Source organism: Typha angustifolia, chromosome 12 (assembly GCF_048772165.1).
Source record: "Typha angustifolia cultivar Huaian chromosome 12, ASM4877216v1, whole genome shotgun sequence".
NCBI classification, from domain to species: Eukaryota; Viridiplantae; Streptophyta; class Magnoliopsida; order Poales; family Typhaceae; genus Typha; species Typha angustifolia.
This window is the reverse complement of record NC_133250.1, coordinates 7,462,478-7,487,307: the sequence shown is the minus strand read 5'-3', so window position 1 is coordinate 7,487,307 and position 24,830 is coordinate 7,462,478. Positions and strand designations below refer to the sequence as shown.

The 24,830-nt window shown below is 36.3% G+C and overlaps 2 protein-coding genes across 4 annotated transcripts; one reads left to right on the top strand and one right to left on the bottom strand.

Moving 5' to 3' along the window:
* Window positions 1-1,038: 1,038 nt before the first annotated feature.
* LOC140771887 (uncharacterized) lies at window positions 1,039-12,934 on the top strand. Of its 3 annotated transcripts, none has more exons than XM_073113681.1 (8): window positions 1,039-1,138; window positions 1,206-1,474; window positions 2,721-3,074; window positions 3,202-3,307; window positions 3,547-3,670; window positions 3,787-4,530; window positions 6,542-8,423; window positions 12,177-12,934. In XM_073113681.1, the coding sequence occupies exons 3-8, from the start codon at window positions 2,876-2,878 to the stop codon at window positions 12,644-12,646; spliced, it is 3,525 nt and encodes a 1,174-aa protein (XP_072969782.1). In that variant the 5' UTR covers window positions 1,039-1,138; window positions 1,206-1,474; window positions 2,721-2,875; the 3' UTR covers window positions 12,647-12,934. The 3 variants fall into 3 exon arrangements, with proteins under 3 accessions (XP_072969782.1, XP_072969783.1, XP_072969784.1); XM_073113682.1 differs by having other exon boundaries at window positions 1,061-1,138; window positions 1,237-1,474; XM_073113683.1 differs by having other exon boundaries at window positions 1,067-1,474; window positions 12,180-12,934.
* A 584-nt stretch (window positions 12,935-13,518) lies between these two features.
* LOC140771834 (uncharacterized) lies at window positions 13,519-23,400 on the bottom strand. Its single transcript, XM_073113593.1, has 11 exons — window positions 23,022-23,400; window positions 19,959-20,041; window positions 19,698-19,833; window positions 19,093-19,586; window positions 18,877-18,924; window positions 18,172-18,346; window positions 15,279-15,391; window positions 15,086-15,182; window positions 14,780-14,999; window positions 14,382-14,544; window positions 13,519-14,275 (listed from the first exon to the last, which is right to left on the bottom strand). The coding sequence occupies exons 1-11, from the start codon at window positions 23,221-23,223 to the stop codon at window positions 13,868-13,870; spliced, it is 2,139 nt and encodes a 712-aa protein (XP_072969694.1). The 5' UTR covers window positions 23,224-23,400; the 3' UTR covers window positions 13,519-13,867.
* Window positions 23,401-24,830: the final 1,430 nt, after the last annotated feature.

Genomic DNA, 24,830 nt, shown 5'->3' with positions numbered 1-24,830 from the left:
ACTATATTTTTCATGAGATTGACACATAATTTATCAAACTCATTAAGCAAGTCCATGGCTTTAATCCCCAACCCTCCCTTTGTCCCTTCATAAGAGTATTAGACATGTATCCCAATTAATAAGATCAAACTAGAGGGAGTCATGTATTTTTCCCAAAAGAAATAGAATAGACTCCAGTAATAGATATCATCATCAAACTAAGATGACAGCATCAAACCCTATAATTAGAGTACGGTTTGTTTGGTTTGATTTCTTTTTTATTCACAATCAATAAAAAAAAGAATCGAGAATTAGTGCCGGTTAGCTCATCTAGGTCGGCCTAGGATGAATACATGTTGACGTATCGATCCTGTATATCTAACGGCTTGAATTTTAAGAACACGAACTTCTTGTATTCAATTTCAAGTACGATTAAAATAGTCGAATGAGTATGATTGATATACTGGCACGCGTCAAACCCACAAGAAATGGCTCGAGTCAAATCCATACAGCTCTAAATATGTCCCGTCCGAATCCGATCAAATTCGATAGCTAATCGGGTATGAATTTTGGATTAGAAGTATTAAATCGGATTTGGGTACAGTGGTACAGATGGATCCAAAACATTATACGTCACATTCATTTAAAGTTTGAAGATAATATGAGAAAGTGATTTTCTTTGCATGCTTACATAAAATCCACGTGAATTAGAAGTCATCTAGTCCTGTGAATAAGATTGGAACTCATTTACGAGTACAATGTATGATGAACATAGCTAGAATAGTGGAAAAAAAGACTCGTAAAAGAGGGGATCAGATTGCAAATAACTCAAAAGACCGGGTGGTAATCATAAAATCACTTAAAGATAAGGCGTTATTTGAAAAATTCCTTCCTTAAATCCGCAGTTCCATTGATTAATGAAAAACGTAGGGGTTAAATTACAAATAACCAAGAGGTTGTACGTAAAAACGCAATAAGAAAACATCAGGGTGCGAAATGAGAAAAGTTCATTTTCTTTTTAATTTCCTCCTGGAGAAAAGAAATGGAGAATAGGAAAAAAAAAGAAAAGAATCCAGAGTAGCTTGTGACAGTGAGAGCGAGAGCTTTTTTTTTCGCCACAGTGGAGAGTAGAGTGCGGAATAAATAACCCTCGGAAAAGGTAGGTTGGCTCCTTCTACTCCAATCTTTTCTAGCACCATTCTTTAATCTCTTCCTTCATCTTGAAGCCCTCGATCCACCGAATTCTTACGCAATTAGGGTTCCCCAACTCGATCTGTTGGTCTCTCCCTCTCAATGCATCTCGATCTGTAGCCCGATCCTTCACATGGGATCCGAGTAACGCGACGGTATTCCATGGTAGTTCGGACGGAAGCTCTGCGAACTTAGCAGGAGAGGAATTGGGTTGAAGGGGTTTGAAGTCGTATGGAGGGAATGCGTGAAAGCTGGTGTCTTGGTGGAATTTTTGGAAGAAATTGGATGCTTTGAAGCGCTCTCAGTGAGTAATTTTTGTTTTGTTTTTGTTTTCCTTTGTTTATATTGTTACCTTTTTTTCTTCCCTTCGTTTCTCTTTTTGGTAATTTGAGTATATTTTTGGTCACTGATGATGACTCAAGCCTGCAACATTGCGTTAATTTTTTGTAAATTCCAGTTCTTTTTGCCTATATCCTTTTTATATTTTTAGCTGATAGTGCCCGGTTTTTTTATCCGTGGGATCTTACGGTTATGCCTTGTCTTTGTACTGCTTTGGGATTACCAAGATCAATGAAATGTTGGGACTTGATTCTATTATGACATTCTAAATCAATTGCTGTTTATTTTGAACTTGTTTTTATCTGTTAGCTTTTGTTGATCTTGCTGGATTTTTCTTTCATAAGTTGTGAGGTTAACATTCTCTCTGGGTAAGTTGATATAATTTTTATTTCTAATATATAATTTTAAGACATCCTCTATTTTCTATGATTATTGATTATTTTATTTATCATTGAGCTCATTGTTAAGGGCTCAACCTGATGATCAATTGTCATTCACATTGCATAATTTTCTTGTGAAATTTTAATATTCTTAGTGTCATTGCTAGCTAAGATTGGTTGATTTGAAATATCAATTGAATTTTAGTTTTTTTTTTTAAATCTTTTTGTGTTTCACAACTCCGCTGTTCTTAGGATTTGATTAACTTGTTCTGTTGCATAATTCTTTTGAAATGTAAAAATCTACCATTCTTTTATGCAGTTCTGCTAAATCATTTAATCTTTTTCACAAATTGCATTTCATTTTTTTGTTGGACTAATTCAAAAATGAGCGATAATTTAATTTTATTTATTCGAATTGTTTTTCTTCAGAAACTCTAGTGTTAAAAGTAAGTTCTTTTTAGAAAGTCATCTGCAATCATTTTCTAGCTCATTTTTATTGATGAACTTGGATCTTCTTGATTTGGTCTGTAATTTTCTTGAAATTTAGAACCTCTCGGTTAATCTTGCTAGCTTTTGCATTGTTTCAGTTGGTGTGCAGGACTTTGGTCTTATACTTAATGTGCACTACCTTGTAGAGTTTTTAAATTGCAAAGATGTATATCTATTCTGTTTGACTGTAAAGCAGCGTAATATATTGTTGGGTTATAGGAAAAACGAATGTTTTATGTCTCAAGTTACCTTCCATGCTTTGGTGTTTTTTCCTTTCCCCTGGTTTTCATTCATTCTCTTTCCGAGCTTATTAACTAAAATATGTTTTTTTATGAATTACAGATTGAGTAAGACCGTACAACTGAGTTGGAAACACTGCTTCTTTCTTCATGATGAGTACACAGAATGCCTTTTGGGTTTATGGGCAACATGAGTGTGATCCATGTGGGAATGAAACAATCTTTTCTCTTTGAGAGGTTTTGTTAGAGTGGTGAAAGATGCCACCATCACCAGTCTTGAGACGCTCTCCTGGGAGGGACCATAGAATGGTGAATAATCATAAAAGGGGTCGCAGTATCGAAAGCAGGTCGCCTTTTCAAGCTACAGATGATGACCTTGTCCTATTTACTGACATGCAAAACAGGGAGAGGGATAACTTTTTGCTACACACTTCTGATGATTTTGAAGACTCTATTAGTAATTCTCTGTCTTTTCACTGATATTTCTTCTTTCTTCTTTTTTAGTCACATTCTACAAATAGTATTGCAATAAATATTTTTAAATTAGAAGTCTCTTTTTATTGTAAATTGCCTTCTATCTTTAGCAAAATTAAGATGCTACCCGGACTTCAAGCTTGGCGGCAACATTAAACCTCAAGGGGAAGGAGGTGATCTTCTAGGTGCAGATGCAGATAAAAATGACTATGATTGGTAAGTTACTTATGGAGACCAAGTATTTATGCCCTCATCTCAACCCAATATAATTAACTGAAGAGAATGTACTTGCACGATCATCTCTTAGCCCATGCATCATTTTGCTACTAAATGCTAAATATTGAAAGAAATGAAAGCAGCTCAATAATGGTTCATTAATGATTTGTACACTGTGCATTTGCCTAATATCTATAATAACTAGTCTTCAATCTACTGCTATTGTAATTTTCTAACAGGCTATTAACTCCACCTGATACTCCTCTTTTCCGTACCTTGGATGACGACGAGCCTCAATCAGTCGAGTTGCCCTCTAGAGGCAGGCTGCGAAGTCAACCAATTCCAATTATAAGAGCATCAATGGTAGGTGATCAACTTTCTATTACTAAGTTATTTTACAAAAAACAAGAATATCATCTCTTCTGCAGCTCTTCTTTGTAGAAATTTCTTCATGATTGACTTATGAATTATGATTGCAGACTGAGACTATGCGCAGAAGCAGCAGAAGCAGTGCAAGTCCTCATAGGTTAAGCCCATCACCTCGATCAAGTTGTAGTGCCAGTCAAGGCAGAGGAAGGCCATCTTCTTCAAGCCCATCCCCTATTATTCGGCCAACAACACCTTCACAAAGATCTTCTACTCCAAATAGACCCATCTCGCCTACTCCAAGATCTTCAACTCCAGTGCTGCGGAGGACAAGCTCTGGTTCAAGTGGGCAGATATCCTCTTCTGGAAGGAAGGGTGTATCACCTGCAAATTCAAAGACAACTCGTGGAAATTCAGCCTCCCCAAAACTACAAGCATGGCAGGCAAATCTCCCTGGTTTCTTATCTGATGCACCTCCAAACCTTCGAACTTCTCTATCAGATCGTCCAACAACACATGTAAGGGGCTTTTCGCCAGCATCCAGAAATGGAAGAGACATCTCATCATCAAAAACTGGAAGGCAGTCAATATCACCCAATCCATGCAGAAGTAGAACTTTAACACATAGTAATGAGCAAGAGCGATTTAGTTCCTGTAGCAAGGGTTCTTTAGTATCATCAGGTGATGATGATGTGGACTCCATACATTCCACGGCTCGTATCTCTGTCAGCCCAGGTGGAAGAAATTACAAAGTGACAGGTAAGAGCAGAGATATGTCATGCTCTAAGAGACCATCCAGGACACTGTCTGCAAGTTCTGCCCCAAAAAGATCCTTTGATTCTGGCCTTCGAACTACGGTACGATTCCATGGATAATATGATAATTTTACTGCACAATGAACAGCAATCACTTTTAAATGTAGAAAGAGTTATTCTTTACTGTTTTTCTTGGGCTATTTTTATCTCAGGCTTACTTTGCTTCTTATTGTGCAAAACCCAGTTTTAGCTATTTTTGTTCTATTAGAGTCCAGATCATAATCTCTCTGACCATTAGAAATAAATTAAGGAATTAGCTAGTTTTTTCTATTAGAGTCCAGATATCTCTCTGATCGTATCAAGAGATTTGAGAAATAAACTAAGGAATAAAGATGTCTCTCAACATGTATATGTATTTAAATATGGCTTTAATTGGTTTGGTCCTCCTTGATGGTTAAGTAAAAGTGGCATCTTGCTTGTTATTTTAGATATGTTATTCCTCTATTTGGTACAATTTTCTTTTACTATTCCTGGTGAAATGGCCTTCTTTAGTTATTAGGTTAGCTCAAATCCATGCAATAGGTTCTTTTTCTTGCTCTCGTCTTGTATTCATCCTTAGGAGGCAACTTCCATTTTCTATCTTATAATTGGACCATAGGATTTTCTACATATTTTCTGCAATGCTCTTATAGGTCATTTCTGCAATTCTCATTGCTGGCATGACCCTTTGTTCTTTTGTCCATCAAAATTGGGGAGTATTTGACCAAACCAGGCCTCATCACAAATTTATTTACTTAAAGATCCACCTTCCAAACTTATTACTTAAAAGAGTTTTAGACATATCAGCTGCCACCACATGGGCATAGCAGAAAATAATTTATCAGCATTCTATGTAAGATGTAGAAACCTGATCTTTTCAATGTTTTATCCCAAATATAAAATGCTGTTTTCATCATATGAGAATTACGTATAAATATGAAGATTTGTGGGGAAATGAGGGGAGTGGGAAGATTTAATTTGTATTCATCTTATCCAGTTGTGAATCTAATATTTTTCTCTAGTGTATACAATTGTAATGTAATAATCTCTCTAGTCTATCCAATTAATGGATAAATATAAATCAAAGAATAATCTTCTCATTCTCTATACATATCCTTTATAGGAGTAAAATGCCGATGAAATCAATGTTTTATGTTTAGAATAAAACTTTGCAAAAGCCATGAATACCTCAATATCATTGCTACTTATGTAAAATGTTAATAAATTTAGTATTTTTCTAGCGGGACAATGGGGTGACAGTTGACTTGTTCAAAACAGACCCTTTTTTGTATTAAGTTTAGGAGGTGAACTATTTGGGTAAATTATTTTCTGAGGAGGCTCAGTTTGGTAAAAGACTCAAAAGGGGGATCTTATTTCAGTTTTGAGTTAATCGTTCTTCTACCACAGCTGGGCTCTGTTTTCAATGATCTGTTACTTCCAAAATCTTATGAAGGAGCTAGTTAGCCTTGTCAATGTAACTCCTTATTAATTCTTACCTCTGTATACTTTTGGTGCTACGGTGTTATTATCAATCATACAAAGTACTCGCTTCAGCTTTTGCTATGCACTTCTTCTAATTTCTTACCTAGGAAGTATGGCAATTTGCTTATTCTGAGATAACACAGAGTAGCTCACTCTGGGTCAGGATGATTCCTGCCCTAAGTTTGGATGCAGTGGGATGGGTATAAATTGCCATGGCAATCACCATTGCATAAGCCATGAATACTTCAATATAATTTCATTTTATTACCAAGTTGATATTAGAATTATCTGCCACTTACTTTTGTTTTTCATATTCTAGTATTAGTTGTAAGGACAAAAGTATCATGGTTTGTTTGTAGGGAAGAACTAACATCAACTCTGTAGGTATGAGTAAGTTCATGTTATAGCCTATCATATTAGTTCTCTGACTGATGTCCACCAGATACCAGGTTGATTATATTTCTTTTTTTCTTTTCTAATCTGTTCATTTGGTTCTGGTATAGGTAAGTTAGAAGGATACTCTGATCTTCTAATCAACGTTGAAATGTTACCACAATCTCTTATTTTAGCAATTGTAAATTAATGCTTGCAGGATTATGGCAAAACTCCACAAAATATGTTTAGGCCACTTTTATCAAGTGTCCCTGCAACAACTTTCTCCACGGCGAAAGCAAGCTATATGCGTCGTCCTATTTTCTCAAGGAACTCTTCACTCACAACTAGTAGTAATGCTAGCTCTGAGCATGGTACAACCGTTGCTCCTGATTTTAATGATAATGACCATGACCAAAATGATCTGATGACTGGTCTAAGAAATATGGAAGATCCAGGCAACCAAGATGAGGTATTTCTCTTTGATAAGGTGGATGAGAAGGATGAAGTAAGTGGAACCTCTCCTGGTAAACTTGAATATAACTACAGCTTATCTGATGGAGTTGTGTCCACAAAGAATGACACTGACCCAATGACAGTTGTAGCTCCTGAATCTTCACACTTATTAGTGGGAGATGATTCTGAGGATTATAACTGTAGGACAGAAGTAACTTGTTTGAAATGTGGAAAAGTCTTCCGTACCATAGAGGCTGGTCAGAACACTGATATTTGTAAAGAATGTGCTAAGGAACATTATATTGCTAGTGAAGCATCAGTGACTGATCCACCTATGACTCTGAAGGAAACAACCCACTCAGAGCTTCCTTCTGCAGCTTATCAGCATAGTGAACTGCAGCTTGAGACACATGTAGGTGAATTATCTGAAAAGAATGAAATGACCAATCAGATTATAAGGAACTTGGAAGAGGGTTCATATTGCAGTTCAGAATATCAGTCTCTGGTGAACTCTGAACAGGGTCCATATTGTAGTTCAGAATGTCATCCTCTTCAGGGAGTTATGGATGAGTTAAAGAGACGTCTTTCCAGCCAAAAGTTAGATGGCAAGCAAGAGGTAGATGCTCTCCAATCTGACAGTGACAATAAACAAGAAGAGCAAAGTTCTCATCAGAGCCTCAGGATTGACAGTCCTGAAGGCACAGGAATATCAGTAGTTCTACTGCAAAGATCAAGCAGCAGTAAGTGGCCTGTTGTGCAAGGCAGGGCTTTATCAGCTGCTAGTATACTTTGCTCAGACCCTTCTTATGTCAGAGATAAAACTAGTTCCTTGAGATGCAGCATTGGAAAGGATAGTGCTTCAACATCTTCAATCGATCTGGGTCCATATAGACGGATAGAAAGTCATCATCAACGGCAACAAAGCATTGATAAAGGTGAGATGGATAGCTTGATAAGCAATTATGGTGTGAAGGTTGAAGATACTGCATTGTCAGTCTCCTGTATATTGGTTAAACCCACTGAGGATTTGTCACATATCAAGATAGAATCTGAAGGAAGTTTTGATAGTTCTCAAAATCTGGACTATGAGGCCTCAAGAGAAACAATACTAGTAAATGAAGATAACAACAAGGCTATGGAAAGTACAGGAAATATTGCAGGACTGTCCTCATCTAGTGGGCAAGTTTTCCCTGACAGAGATGCATCTCTTCATGCTGATGTCTGCAGGGAATTGGATGCTGAAACTCCACAAGCTAATTGCTCCTTTGATAACCCACTGGCAGATTGTTCGAATGAAGCAGACCATTCTTCATGTCTGAGTCCTGAAACTTTCCAAGACAAAGACTGCAACATTGCAGATTCGAATATCCCTGACTTCTCTCTAATTCAAGAAGATTATTTATCTACATGTGGTGTCTGTGAAATGGAAAATTCTGATGTTTCCACAGATAGCTCTTCAGACATAATAATGGACCTACAAAATGATTGTGATAGCTTACAATGCTCACAAACTGAGTCTGCAGCTTCACAAAATGTGAGTTACTTGGGGGCAAGTAATGAAAACTCTATTTCCATTGAATCAACGAAGGATGGCTTGGCTTGTGTGATTGAATCTATTATTATGGATCATGCTTGCAGTAGCTATGGTATGTATCTCCTTGATATTCTTAGCTTCTTAGTAATCTGCTAACAACTTTTTAATTAATCTCTTTTTCCTTGTATTTGTTTTTATGATTGGTTATCATACTGCAACTTTTGCACTTTATTACAAATTTACAGTATAATCTCGGATTATCTTTCTATGTGAAGATTAAAACCCTGCAAGAACTGATTCTCTGCCAAACACCCAAGATTCTTCAGATATCATTTGCTCATTGCACACATCTAGTATTATTAACTATCTTGCAGTGTAGCTATTATTACCATTTCCCTTTTGCAGAATTCATATGATGAAATCCAGACTCTGTAATTATTGTCTGATATTCTCTTACTTGGTCAAAATTCTTCCTTATTTCCTATAAATTTATTACTAGGTTATTTCACATTTTTCACCCAGTGGTCATAATTCCTTGACAGGTAAATTTCTTTCCTTGAACAGTTCTGATCTTGCTGGATAATTCAGAACAACATAGGTCTAGACCATAATGTATGCTTCATATAAAGTCTTTTCATCATGAGGACCTTTGTATTTTCTAAAATTTAGTGATTCTGCCAATATTAATCGAGTTTTTGCTTCTTGATATCTTTAAATTTTTTTCTTCTGGATCTGAAGTAGAGGGTGTCTATACCTGCTTCGAACGATACTTGTGATGAATCACCCTAATTGGCTTTGCTGGGTACTCGATATAAAGTAGGATCCGGATACTCATATATTATCTAAAAGCATTCACAAGGTATGTTTGACATGGCCGTTCATTATTTTTTTCTGAAAAAATTTATGTTAAAACAAGATTAATATTGGGATTGGGATTCAAAATAGAAATCGGTTGCCTGAAAAAATGACATGTATTGACTGTATAAGTCGTATTGGTTATTTTAGCTGCCAGTATTAGATTTTAGTATTGGACTATTTTTTAATTACATAAAATTCTAAAAAAATTATAAAATACAGAAAATTCTAAATTTAGAAATTAATAATAGACAAATATAACTATCTTTCATAGAAAATCTAAAATTTTAAAAAGTACTAATCTCTCCTTTTCTATTCACTCTCTCTCTCTCTCTCACACAAATAAAATAATTCTCTCTTCCACTCCTCTTTGTCACGTCTCTCTTCCATCTCTTTCTTTTTCCTCTCTTAATTACACCCTCTCTCTCTCCCTATTGTCACGCCTCTCTCCCATCTCTTTTTTTTTCTCGTACTCACTCACTCTCTGTTCACTCCCTTGCCTTTCCTCTTCTCTCTATCTTCCTCCCTCTTTTTTTCAAAACAGTCCCTCTCTCTTCCTTCCCTTTTTTTGCTCAATGTTTTTGTAGCATAAAGATTGCTGCAGTAAGACTCAGAGAAAGAGAGATGGGGGAGGGAGGAAGAGAACATAAGAAAGAGAGGAGAGGCTAGAGAGAGAGAGAAAGGGAGGGGAGGAGTCAAATAAAAAGAGAGAAAAAGGATAAAAAGAAAAAATAGAAAGAAAAATATACTCGAGCTCGCTGAAGGTTGAGGGAGCCGGATCTTTGTTAGAAGAGCTCACCGCATGTTAATCGAGGATGGATCTGTGTCGGATTGCTTGAGAGAAAGAAATGAAAGAGAGAGAATCTCTCTCTCTCTCTCATGCTATGTCTCAGGTTGGGATCGGGATCGACCAATACTGCGATCCATGGTTTAAAGGGTTTAGATTTATTATGTGTTGATTAGAGTTTATTTTAACTTGTGAATATCAAATTCTATTTGGATTTTTTATTCATTAATTTGTTATCAACTTTCCAACGTTATGTTGCCCATAGATATGCATGCCAATACATTATAGTTGTTCTACCTTTGGCATCTTATCACAATGCCGCATACCTTAGAATAGGATTTGGAACAAGGATGGCCGTGCCGATCCATGCCCTGTGCCAACCTGCATTTACTGTGTCGATAAAAGTTAGCACCTGGCATAGGTGCATGGTGAACCGACACTTGTGCCGATCGACTTGTGCCGCTCAGCACAATTCGATAGTCGCTCGAAACCCAATAATCCATGAAAGGCTAGTCATTAAGGTCTCTCTTCGACACTTGACCAAAAAAAGGTTGAAGCAAGAAGAAGAGTGGGGAAATAGAGAAGATTAGGGGCAAATTCAAGATTTCTTTTTCAAATCTCATCGAAAGGAAAATTTTATTTATCTATTATTTTTTTTTACACCTTAAAAGCTAGTTTGAGGTATATAAATGATAAATCTAGTTCAATCGTTGGTAGTATTTGACCAACATTCTCATATTACTTTTGTACTAACAGTTGAAGGTTTTGATCCTCATGTCATTCTACTTTAACCAGGTTTTGGTTTTAATTATTTAATTATTGTTGATTAATGAATGCATTCAATCATATTATATGTTGAATCATGTTTCTATTCGACTGGTGTTGTATCCTTGTAAGATAGATCATGTGTAACATTATCTAAGAATAAAAGACTAGTGTAGTTTTTAATACGTATATTCAAACTATAGTATATATATATATATAAAGACCCTAAAAAATTTATTAGAGATGTTCTATGCCAGTGCGTGGTACTAGCACTCAACAGTGTGCCAGTTGGGTATCGGCACAACAAGTGCCTTCTGTACGTCATTCTTTGATTTGGAATGCACTTTAGATTTATATCTGATGGTATTTTTCTTTTTCTTTTTGATTGAAGCATTGTACATTAGAGTACATGGTCTATGGTATCATTGCTTATTTTTCCATTCACATGCACTTGTTCAGCTGGTACAGTGGCAATTGAAGTTTACCTGAAATTTATTATCAAAGTTGTATGGGATGCATATTAAAGGGCAGATCCCAATTATTAACATTTGAATTTCTCTATCTTGAAGTTAACTAGAGGTGAATCTTTTTCCTTAATTTGAGATATATTCACCCTAAAAATTCATAGGAATTCATATGGTATTGCTCATTAAAATACACATGAACTCTCTTTCATTGGTTGTTTCATTTATTTAAGCCTTATTGTGTTTCTGAAACTACTAATAAGGAATTACAGAAATTCATTTTACCCAACTGTACCCCATATATTAGTTTAATGTTCATTAACGTTTGTCCATATGTATCTTATAGTGCAAATTTATTGGTTTCTACCCATCTCCAGCCAATAAGATGAAGTCTGAGATTTGTTGGAATGTAAGTTTTAGGTGGATCAATTTTCACGTTAAACATCTTTTCATCGAGAAACCAAGTAACCTTCTAGTCCTCCCCTGCACTTGATTTTGGTAGTTTATGAGCCTGGAAATGTTTCAAAGGATGATAAGCTTCTCTGGTAATTAAGCAATCCTTTGACAGTTTCAATCATAGATATACTGTTGCTCTCCGATAGTGATCCAACAAGAAGCAATAGCCCCGCAGATAATCTCATCTTGTTGTGAACTTTGTACTTGAAAATGGAAAATACTCTTTGTTATCACCTTTCAATTAGATAAATAATCTCATGTTTTTTATGCATGAATACAAAAAATCATCTTGTCGATATTTTTATTTGGACTATGTCTGACTCACTTCCGGAGATTTCAGTCAATGCAGCAGTTGCAAGTAATACATTTAATCAGAGTTCACAGTTATTTCTTGATGTATAGTCTCTACCAGATAATAAGAAATTTCAAAGTTGCAAATAATCTGTAACATGCTTGAATATCCATATTTTAACAGATTGTTTAACTACTACTTTAGTGTTGTTTAAATCTAAGTTGTGACGACTCCTTTATCTGACAGAAGAATCGACTTCACTCAAAGTGGATGAACAAAGAGGCCATACAGAAGACTCAACTGTGGTTACAATTCAGAACTCAAGAAGCAATATGTCAAGAAGCTTAACATTGGAAGAAGCAACCGATACAATACTCTTCTGTAGCTCTATCGTTCATGATCTAGTCTTTAAAGCTGCGACTATAGGGATGCAAAAGGAGTTGATGCTCACTGATGTTCCTCTCCCAGTAGTTACGGTGGCAGGAGCATCTGTTTCTGCAGCGAAGGGATCACAAATGTTGCACATCAAACGCACTCCAAAATCCATGAAGGCTAAATGGAAAAGGTCAGAAGATAATGTGGTGGTCTCATCCATGGGTTTGGAAAACAATATAAAACCCCAAGAAGCAACCCAACTAGACTCTGAGATCCCAAACAAAGTTGATACTCCAAAACCACCGAAGTTGGAGTCAAAGTGCAACTGTACTATAATGTAGGAGTTTCATTTTTTATTTACAGCACGACTATGACATGAGTTGTAGAGATATGTAATTTCTTTTTTTTTCTGCGGGCGGTATTAGTACTGTGCTCCGTTTCGATTTATTTGTATGGAAACTGGTGATATAGTTATGTAATTACCACATTTTGGTTTTAGGTTTCCTTAGAAACAGATTTTTAGGTATTTCATGTTTTTATCTTTGAAGTCTTGTATTTAGCATCGGAACATCGCAGGTATGACTGTAATTTGTGTACCACTTTGGCATATTTACATTCTTTTCAAGCGATATGATGTTATTTGATTTGATTAAACAAAAAAGTCGAGTGTGCATGCAAGTCAGCCATCAAGATGGATGATTCTTATCATCAAACACTTCTCCCCTGTGATGAATATGATGATCATGTGACATGCCAAGGTGCATTCTCATTTTCAGTACTACACTATTTCCAGGTGCAAGTGTCCTCTTCAGTTCGCTTCATCTTTGAGTTAATATTATTCGCATGTAGTTGGAGATTACTTTTTGATTACTTATTTTCATCATACTGATGTAATAGCCACATTAATTCCGAAGCAGACATCAATGTAGGTGTTACTAAGTATGACACAGAAGAAAGGTTGTCACGACGATCTTCTTTACATTTCAATCTTATAAGAGGTCTTATTTCCTACTTTTCCACACTTTTTGCAACAAGAAGATTGAAGAAAGTTAAGGATGTGCATAAATTAAAAAACAAAATTGGATGACAAACTTCTAAAAATATTTAGTTGTCAATGTAAATAAATCAATAAAGAGAGAGTGATCAAGGTGCATATATCTTTACTACGGCAATAATCTTTTGGAGGGTTGAGGGAAGTAAAAGAAGTGTAATCTTAACTGCAAGAAAGAATGAACAGATTTATTTTCCCATTCATCGTGGTTTAGAACACTGTCACAATCAATTGCTTATTTATACAAGTAGAAGAGAAAAGAACGTACGTAATTGATGACCTACATGAGCTTAGCTTTTCTAGTTGTCAATACAACACAAGAATACACTATTTTCTCTCATCCATGCTGTACAATGGAGAAGAGAAACCAACAGAGTCTGGTACCTTGCTACCATTTGAAAGTGCTAGCTGCAGAGGGGAACTTGTTTCCGATGGCAAGACTAGGAAATAGCAGGTAGAGAAGTTGCCCAGATTCCATCTTGCCCATGAGCAAATTTGACATGCATATGTCTCAAATTTTTTTCACGCCCAATATAAGAGAGAAGACTCTTCTAGCTTCGGCAGCAGCATCCTTCACAGTATTGGATTCTGCTCTCCATGCTATGTGCTCATCAGGTCTAACCAGAAGGATGCCCCTGCTTGTCATATGACACATCTCCCACCATGAGTTCATTGATGGCCTCCTAACTTCCTCGACGTCTATAAAGTTTGTCCACGAAGCAAACTCGATTCCACTGGAAGTTGTCTCCTTATTGAATGTACCATGAGGCCATATAATACATACTTTAAGGGATATTTTAAATATTTCTGCCATCTTAAGCATAGCACATGCAATGTCGTAAGACTCCTTCAGTGGTGCTATAATGAGAAGGAATTCGAGCTTATCTCCAGGTACCAGATCCAAAGTAGAGAAGGTATCCTGCTTAAAGTTGTTCAAATTTCAAACCTCCAGTTACCAGAGAGAAAATAAACAAAAAACAAAAAAGTTTTGTGACATGCAAACAAGGTTGCAGAAATGGGCAAACCTCAATAGATGATGCTCCCAGTGCTCTCACTTGCATATGGGGCAGCCGTGATCCTGGTTTAGCAGAGGGTACGTACTCCTTTGAAGCCCTTCTATAGCTGTCAGTTGCTTCTGTTTCTCGAATGTCATTGCCAAAGTCGGCAACTAGAGCCCCTTCTTGATAGCTGAGAAGTACTGAAGTTAGCTTAACAGAATAAACGCTGCATAAATTGAAGAAACTAGCGTCAACAATGTGATTAGGCTACAGTAGTGGTTTAAACCATCATCATCCTATTTAACATATTTCCACAATTGTCATCCAAGAACAAATCCATCAAGGATAATTAGTACGAACAATGGATGGCCTTAAAATTTGAAAGCAATCTCCAATTAATTGATGCTATATATAGATAAGCTAACCAGAAACCAAGATCCTCAGCAGGAAACTGAAGCTGAAGGCTCTTCCCCTCATCAAAAATACTTTTGAGTCTTGCTAGCCTCAAAGATCCTAGCGGGTTCTTCTCATTCAAAACGTAATCTGAGAGTTGGGCCCGACCAACAGACAAGATGCCTTCCAACACAACCTTCTGCAGGCTTCTTGGCATAATGGATCCCAAGCTGCCATTTATTACTTGATGCACTGCCATAGTAGGTGCAAAATGAAGACATAATGTTACAAGTAATAGTCAAAGAGGCGATTGCTATTTGTGTGGGCATGCTATTTACCAGAGTTTGCAACAGTAGGGTCAAGGCCAAGAGCTGCAGGAACAGACATTGCTGCTTTAAAGTTTTCCACACTTAATGCTGTATTAGAGAATGCAATCTGAGATCAGCAAAAGTACATGTCATGTTTCTTTGTCTCAGAATACAAAAGGGATGACTAGAGGAAGCAACAGAAAGCATGTGAAAGGAGTCATACAGGCCGACGCTCCAAATCATAAGTTTGAATTATAGATGGTGAAGCAATATCATTCAGTAAAAAGCATATCTTCCAGGCCAAATTATGTGCATCCTGAATGCCAGTATTCATTCCTGTGAAAAATGCTCATGAATAACCATAGCAATTAGATATAAGAAGGAAGGACTTCACCTTCAGGTTTCAGTTCAAAAAGGAACATGCAAAAAACTATCTAAACCAACCTTTGACAGTAGAAATCAAAAGAAATAAAAATCTTAATTAAGTCAATGCAGTTATATATCTGCACATGCAGCTTTCTAAATTTCAACATTGAAGTCCAGATAGACCATCTATCTCTGGGTGCAACTCTAGTACAAAGCATAAAAACCAAATGACTGATAATGAGAAACTACCCATAATCAACTCACGTAGGCCAAGACTACAGAAAGTTGGGTTCAACTCTTTATGTGCTGTTCCCAGTTTCCAGGACTTCCAAGAAATGATCTTTTTAGAGAAAATAGATAATATGATAAGTGCTATAACCGAAAAATTTACTAACCCCAGAACCCTACTTCCTTTTGTTCCATTTCACCCAAAAAGACATGACAACAAAGAGGTAATACGGTACTAGAACCACCTCAAGGTCAAAAAACTGAGGTGAAGATGCTGGTCTACTAGCACCCTAGATCTTTCAATCTTTTCCCTGACTCCCTGATCCCAACCTGAAATTTCCACCCTATACATTATCAGTACTAATCAACTGATCATGACAAGAATACCAAATATAGAGACCAACAAGGAGAGAAGGATTTGAGAGCATCAGCCTATAGGTCTCCTCTGCTCCTTTGCACAAATGTCCCATTCTCCAAGTGAAGCTTCTGAATTTTTCTGATAAAGAATGATTATGAAAATTTTCTCCTATGTTAGGTCATAGTTGGCTCCACAAAATCAACTCCTACAGAACTGCATTTTAGGTTGACTCTCTTCCACTAACAAAACTAGCTTAAACAAACTAGATCCACATAAACATCACTATCTGACAGACACCACTAGAGAATCTCATCAAGCCTACTTAGTAATAACATGGCCCTAGTTGCAGTCCCACATATAGAACTTGGTGATGATCCATTTTCATGTGCCTCTGACCTGGTCCCTCTCTTCATACACTTGGTCATTGATACTCGTTCTTCAAGACTTACTCCTTAACAACTCCACGCCAGCTCACGAAGTCTCTAGTGCTCTCTTACAAGTGCCAGTTCATCATCACAATATTCACCACTTACTCATAGTGTCCAATTGGGAAATCCTGAGTTTGAAAATGAAATTGTCCTCCGAATCCTTTGACGGACACCAGAATACAGCATCCATCACTCTCGAGTCTCCTCAACCTCTCTTCTCTTTACCCACTTGCTCTGTCCTTTTGAGTCGACCAACCAACATTTGGGTCTTCTTCTTCCTTTATCGTGAAAATATGTATATAGTTAATAATCCCCAATCCTTCAAAATTATTTAACTCCATGTAATACTGACAATAATCGATAACATACTCAACTTTTTAAAGATTCACTCAAATTACTTTTACTGTAGCTGAAGTTATTGGGTAAGGTATGGCCACCAATAGGTCGACAGATCCAAGAAACCAAAAATAGCTTTCAATTAGGAGAGGTCCCCAGAAAAAGCAACTTAGAATGAATGATCCAAGTTGCCTTCGAAGATCCCAACTTTTCAAAGATCCAGGTCCTCTAGTACTACCTAATTAGGATCATACCTGGCAATATAACCCACTATGTTCAAGATGCTTCTTCAACCCCCAATAGCTGCAGAAGTTGGAATAATGGCACCAGAGATAATATTGTTTCCATAAAATAAAGAACCAGAAACAGGTTCGCGAATACCATCAATATCTACTGGAGGAGCAGCAATGAAGGCGATAATAAATACAGAAGTTGCGGTCAATAAGGTAGGGATCATCATCCAGAGGTTAATCGTACTCTGGCAACTAAAACCATAGTTGCATAATCTGACATCTTTGTGCACTTTTGTAAACCTTAATGATTTCCCTACCACGACTTTTTCTGAAGGGAACCTATGTCTTCCCTCTAGCCTTTCTACAACAAATGCATCAATAAAGAAAGAAAGAAAGGGCAACCACCAAACTCGTGAATGAACCTTTCTACCCTTTCTTCTCCTTATAAAAATCTATATCCATATTAGGCTAATTATTTTTTCGCGGACTGCATAGGCTTTGTGGTGGGTAAAACGCCGTCTATACGTATTATGTCACCTTCATATGTAGTTGGACCAAATATAGAACCATATGTGGACTGGATATACATGTGCACCTGTATATGAACAGCCAATGTGTCACAAAAGCATGTGCTCCCATATGCATATCATAGCTATAAGTTGTATAACTTTATATATCCATATTTATTAAGTTTTTTGTTGATTACTGTTGGTAGTCTTGAACTAATCATGTATTTACTGACTGGCTTACTAAAGTAATTATATGATTATCATATTATCATCTTGGTGGATAAGATTCGGTGGAGATAACTCTCCATATTATCTATAGCTATTTTTAACTATTTATTAGTTACTGACATAAAATCTTATGTACTTAGCCTAAACACTGTACAAATAATATTTTAAAAAAATTTTTGCTAGACCACATAGGCACCTGCCTGCTGACATGCCCCATATGCACTTTGCAGTTGCTTAAACATTTCCATTCGCTCTCCACAACATTGGGTTAATTATTTGATGTGGTTAAAAGGTCTAGTCCACCAGACTACCACATTTCTGAAAGACCACCTCGTGGTCTTACCCACTAGTGATTTTGTGTAGGTCTCCAAACATCATATTGAAAGAAACCAGATGCACCAAGGAAAGGATTGGTCAAAAAGCCACATACCAAAACCACCAGCAGGAGGAAAGCGATGCGCAGCATCACCAACAAGTATAACACGGTTATTGAATGAAACATACTTCTCAGCAACTTCTGCATGCATTACCCATGGCTTTATGTCCACAATTTGAACGTCCGTAAGATCCCAACTGGCCAACTTGAAAATAATGTGTTCACATACCTACAATAAGTTCAATATCTTTAATAGAACCTGCTAAGATTTTACTGATATAAGAAACATCAAATTGTTGCTGCGACTTCGAGGACATTTGCATGTAAATTTGAAATAAATTTGAAAGATGTTGCAGCAAAGTCTAAATACCAAATATTCTTTCATCAAAGAGAACCAATGCATTACTGATAGTCACTAAAAGCATGTCAAGCTGACAAAAGCACAAAGTACAAATATAAATTACCAAAGTTTCAATTTGCATAGTCTAGGAAATCCATAAAGAAATATTATTATTTTCTCAGGAATACTGTTTGAAAGAGTATTCAATCACATAGCATACACAAGCTTAATCACAAGAATGCACATATCTGGAGAACTGTCTGCAGAATTATGAAATTAGGTTAACAAATGGTCAACACAAGACCCTATTAGCCAGTAGAGACATCATCTGATTGAAGAAAATCTATTGTGGGTGTCGGGTATCAGAAGATATGAAACTGACATAATAATTATTACAAAAGAGTTCAATCCTGAGTTACCTTGGACGTGAAATCCTCAAAGTTCTGCTGAGGTGGATAATATGGAATCTAAAAAGGAAAAAGGAGAAAAGGTAAGCCAGTGTTTTGATCATAGAATATATGAAATCTTAACTTGGAAACTAAAATTAAATGATGCATTAAATCACCGACACAATTTCCTTAGTTACAACATCATCAAATCAAACTGACTATCTATGATTTGCTTAATTGTACTACCTGCAGCACAAATTCCCCTTGATTAAGGTCATGTGCGACAAGGACACCTATAGCCTCTGGATTGAAAATAAAGAAGAGCATTCCAGGTCTTTGATCTAATAAGTATTGTGCAAGATCTCTGCTGAAGAAATGCACACTGATAAGTTTCTGCAGGTCACTTTCTCCTTTCATAGATATCCCAACCAGTTTCCGTACAGTACTTTTTGCACCATCTGAGCCAACAAGAATGTTGCAATGGTATTTCCTCTCTTCCATTTTCCCTTGATTGGAAAAGGAAGCTCCCACCATCACACCTTCATCAGTTGAATGGATGGAAGTACATTCATGGCCCATTAGGATTTTCTTTCCCAATAGCTCACCTTGGGTCAAGCCTTCAATCCCATCAGGAGAATATACATGAACACCAATATTTTCCAGCTTCTCAAGTAGCAAGTTGACCAACTTATACTGTGAGAAGTGAGCAACAGATACAGGGCTTATGATCTTGTCAAAATCTGTACTCACAATGTTTAAAGGTCTCATGATTGGAAAATATCAGTTGGCAAGCAGCTAGAAAAGATGGACATTTGTGTAAAGAGGAAGAATATTGCATACAAAGAACAAACCTTGGGATTGCATGTGATCTACTGAACCAAGAATGGAACCTGATAGGGAAGTGCAATATATGAACTTCCTCCAAAGGTCCATAGGGGGTTGCAAACTCTCTATGTCCCGTGCTAAACCATCCAATTTGCGGAATAGCTGTTAAAGATTCTCTAATCAAAACAAAGTCTCAAAACTTAAATCTCAAACTAATTCTTTTTGGAAGTTTTGTTGCTAAGATTTGAGTCAATATTAAAAGTCGAGGGAGAAAGAAAGTAAATAACCTCCATCGTTCGATTGTTAATGAAGTGAGCTTGCGGATGCTGAGAAAAGGTCGTGCTCTTTTCTAGAACTACACAAGTGATCCCTGCAAGATTACGGGACAGAAATATCTTTAAATTTTTTCCATATACCATGGACCAACAGTAAAAGCTAACCTAGATCCTCCTAGACCAAACCACTTTCAAAATCAATAACGTTGTCTCAAAATTATAAATCCACATTCTTATTATGATTCATTAAAGGAATTTTTATAAATCACACCCTATATTTTACCAATATTGTGATTCACATTCCCGTCTTTGAGGATTTTGTAACGCGACGCCTCATTTTTTCTTATAATTCTCATGTAACACTCTGAGTTAATTTAGACAATACTATAAAAGAAATATTTTGTTATAATATATAAAATAGTTTATAAATACCTAAATTATTCATGTCTTCTTTATCTTATTTTTCTCTTCCCAAAGAAGAAGAAGAAGAAGAAAATGAGAAGGAGGTGGAGGGGGAGAGGAGAAGATAAGAAAAGGTGATGGTGGCAACGACGATGGAGGAGATAAGTGGAGAAGCTAGTGGAGAGATATAGAAAATGAGAGGGAATGATGGGGGTATTTTAGTAATTTGGTCAATATTAGTTAGTCAATATAACGTCAGGGTGTTAAACAAGAATTATAGGGAAAAATAAGGGAGCGAGTTATAAAATTCTCAAAGACGAGATTTGAATCACAAAATAGGTAAAATGTAAGATGTGATTTGTATAAACCCCTTCGTTAAATTACAATGAGATTATGAAAAGTAGACATCATATATTCAACTGAAGTGTATCACACTATAGAACTTGAAAATCTAAACTGTCCGCTCTTGGACTTCCTAAGTACTAGTGTCACTCAATTGCTCTATGTACAGTCAGCACAATGGAACTTTAAAAAGGAAATGAATAATCATAGGCCTAGTAGTTACACTTGCTTGTATTCCACATTAATGTATTATTGAACCTCAATTTAGAGGCATAGGCTAAGAACCAATATATCTTAGCCCATGAAAGACAAAAGCCTCAATCACCTAATACTTGTGAATAGCTATTAATATAAAAAAAAAAATAACAGAGTCATAAGGTTTAACTAGTATGTAAAGAAACTCATGGTAAACTCAACACGAGATGCGATTTACCAACAAGAAACTCAATCGCGACGGTATCTGCTTTTCTTCCCTAATCTGCCAGAGTAACGACAGGGTTTTATAAAGATAACATATACTAGGGCTAAGATCTTCAAACACACCCAGCATCCACATATTTTGGTTAGATCAAGTACTTGAAACTAAACAAACACTTAGATCGAGTATTTGGACTGGCATTTGGTTAGGGACTGTATTTTGGTAACTAGATTCCCTGCTTTGTTTGACATTGTTTAAGATAAATCTGTGTTATTGTCTGAGGTGTGGAATCGGCAGGAGTGGAACTTCCAATATGGGAGGAGGTTGTCTGACACACTAAAGTCTAAAACTTGAAGAATAATAGCTAGGAATTATATAACAAGTAATGGTTTTAAATATGGTATTGTTTCAGACCGTGCCAAGTGAAGATTTACTTCTGATGGGATTTTTCCGGTGAGATCCCTTTATCGATTCTTGAATAATGGAGTTGTGATCTCTAGAACTTTACCTAAGTTGCAGAAGATGAAAATTCCTCTAAAGGTGAGACCTATTTTATGTCTTGTCTATTACAATTGCATTCTAACTAAGAGACAATTTATTGAAGAGAGGTTGGTCTGAGAATGCTCAATGTGTGTTGTGTAATAAAGAGGAGTCGGTTGATCGTATTTTCCTTAGATGTGCTTATGCCAAGAAAATTTTGAAAGAGAAGACCAGGTTTACTGGGTTTCAGATGAAACCAAAGTACGCAAGAGACTAATTTTTTAAGACTTGGAAGAAAGGTGATAAGGAGAACAGTAATTGGGAAAAATCTGGTTATCAGCTATGATTTGGAGTATCTAGCTTAAAAAAATAATAGAATATTTCAGCAGAAACACGGATCATGGAAGGAACTTTCTTATAGAATTATTTTTCTTTTTCTTTTGTTGGGCAAGAATTCAAGGAGAAAATGCAGCTAAGAAAGCAAAGATAATGGATGACTGCTGAGATGTGTCTGGAATTCTTTTAATTTTGTTGTTCTTGACTATGGACCTGGTAGTTATGATGTAATTGGTATATTTGGTAGAATTGTTATTTTGTACGGGTAGGTCTGCCCTAAAATTTTAAATGGTTTTTCTTGTTTTTGGCCCTATGTAATTTTGGGAGGTGGAGGATAATATCTTGTTATGTTGAGTCGATTTGCTGTCTGGTGTTATGGGTAATCCCAGGTACTATGTTTTAAGTTTCAATGAAATAGGGCTGCAGCCTTTTAGTCAAAAAAAAAAAAAAATTGGAAACCTTGAGACAACCGATCACACAGGAAAACGTGCAAAGAATGTTTTAAATGTTTCTTAGGAAGATTATGAATGATGGAACTTATTTCATACACAATAAGTAAATAACAAACAAAGGTCTCCTAAACTATACAGGATTCACTCAAATTACCTTCATCAGAAAATCAACTGACTGCTCTTGAGCACAAGTAGTACACAGAAGAACAATGTGGCTGTAACAAAATCATGCTTCGTACTCCAATCAGACAAAGAATTAATCATGAAAGGTAGCTCGACACTGACAACAGATGCCACTTAGATTCTTACAAATCTATCCAAATAGAGCTCTAACTGAACCCGAGAAAAATGCTTCTTTGGTTCTTCCCCGGCTTCCAAATATTACAAACAGTAGTTTTTTTTTTTTTTTTTTCCATTCCGAACATGGACTCATCAAAAACTACGAAATTCAATATCCACACCACTTTGTCGACACCAAAAAGCAGAACTAAGAACTGAACATCTACTCACATCAGAATTCAAAGTATTAAACTCTAGATTTCTTACAAGCAAATCGACGAATTAAGTATTACGAAGCATTCCGGAGCAAAAAGAGTAATCGGAAATTTAAGCATCAAGAAACAAAGAAGAGCAAAGAGGAACTACCCATTTTGGTGAGGAGAAAGGAGAGGACGAGGCCCACGGGCCCGGCCCCAACGATCAAGACCGGCACGTGCGGCACTCCGCCGCCGGAGGCGGCACACGATGAGAAGGGGAAGACGGTGACGTCACCTCTCGCACAGGGACGGCGAAGGAGACCCGCTGTCAGCCGATTGAATCCGGCCGCTGCCGCCGCCGCCGTCCTCATGGCCTCCACGGAGAAGTCGATCGAGCCGACTGCACTCGGAATCGGCGGTTCCACGTATGGGAGAGGGGGAGGAGGAGAGGAGGTAACTGGTAAGCGAAGGCTATTGGGTCGGGTTGAGTTTTGAATTCGTTTTGGGATCCGAGACGCAGGTGGCTTTTCCGGTCTTGCACGTGAGTAGCGAAAAAGATAGTGGGAGTTAAAAAAAATCTTATACGCATCTCACGTTAATTATGAGCACTCTATTATATATAAAAATGTATATATATATATATATATGCATATAGTATTAAAAATAAGCATAGTTTCAAAAGTCCACTTCTTGCTATTAAATTATTTCACCTATGAGCCCAAGTATAATTTTACTCTTACTTTGATTAAATTTATTCTAAAAACAACCTCTCCTACTACTCATTTGCTTGTTTTAGGGTTATACTTTAGAAAGAAGGCATATGTTTGACTTCGGATTGTTATGCTAGACTTATAACAGCAATCAATACTAAAAGAAACTGATGGAATAAGCCATTAGCCTACCACCATTTTTGTGTTTAACATATAGTTAGCAACTTCATTAAGATATTCTAGGATGAAAGCTTAAATAACTATATTTAACATGACTAGTTTGCAAAATTATATTGTAAAGTTTAACTTCCATGTTAGCTGAATAGCTCGGTGTAATATAAATGCAAAAAAATAATAATAATAATAACAAAGGTTTGATAATATTTTGCTGGAAAAATGATCTCTAGCTCATTACCAGAGTCATCGGGATCACTACTATTAATCTTTTAAAAATATTAACAAAATAATGCAAGGTGCTCATGGCTTGCCAATAAAGTTTTTGGTAGAAAGATCCTTTTATCTAGATGTGGGCTTTCATATACTACATAAAAATTGGCAGATGAAACAATACCCAAGTATCAAAAATATACTCCTATTATTGCTATTATGGCTAGTTTCAACGAGAATTCTAGATTACATATAATCTATTAATCTAAGCATCGTTGTGTAGTGTTTTTGGAGCCTTATTTAGTTCGAGACTAAGCTCTGAATTCGATTAGTTAGTCTTATTTTTTAGTCTTAATTGTTTTTAAAAATAAACTTGATTAGATATAAAAAAGATATTTAGTTACTAAACCAATTTAATAGTTCTTGAATCAGTTTAAAAAGAGTTCCTAAACTCAAAGCAAACAAGACCTAGAATACTACTGCATGCTTTAATTTGAGCACCTTGGGACATGAATAATATCAATTCTTTGAATTAAATAGCTGGAGTTGCATGTGCGACAAAATGCAATAATACAAAGCCTATACACATATATAATTGTTGCATGCAAAACTTAGAACTTAGATTAGCGGGATGAATAATGTACATTGTGTACACATACTTAAGTACATGGGGGCTTAGCTTTCATCCTCTTCGTAATAAAGGTTATTGGTCAGTGAATGTTAAGTTTTCAATATTTATTGCAAGGAAAGAAAAGACTACATTTGAATGTAAGTTTTCAATATTTATTTGTTCAAAGAGTCAGTGAACTTGTAAATTATTGCAACCATGTGAAAGTTGAAATACAGTAAACACATGCTTTTGAATCAATATGGATTAGCAA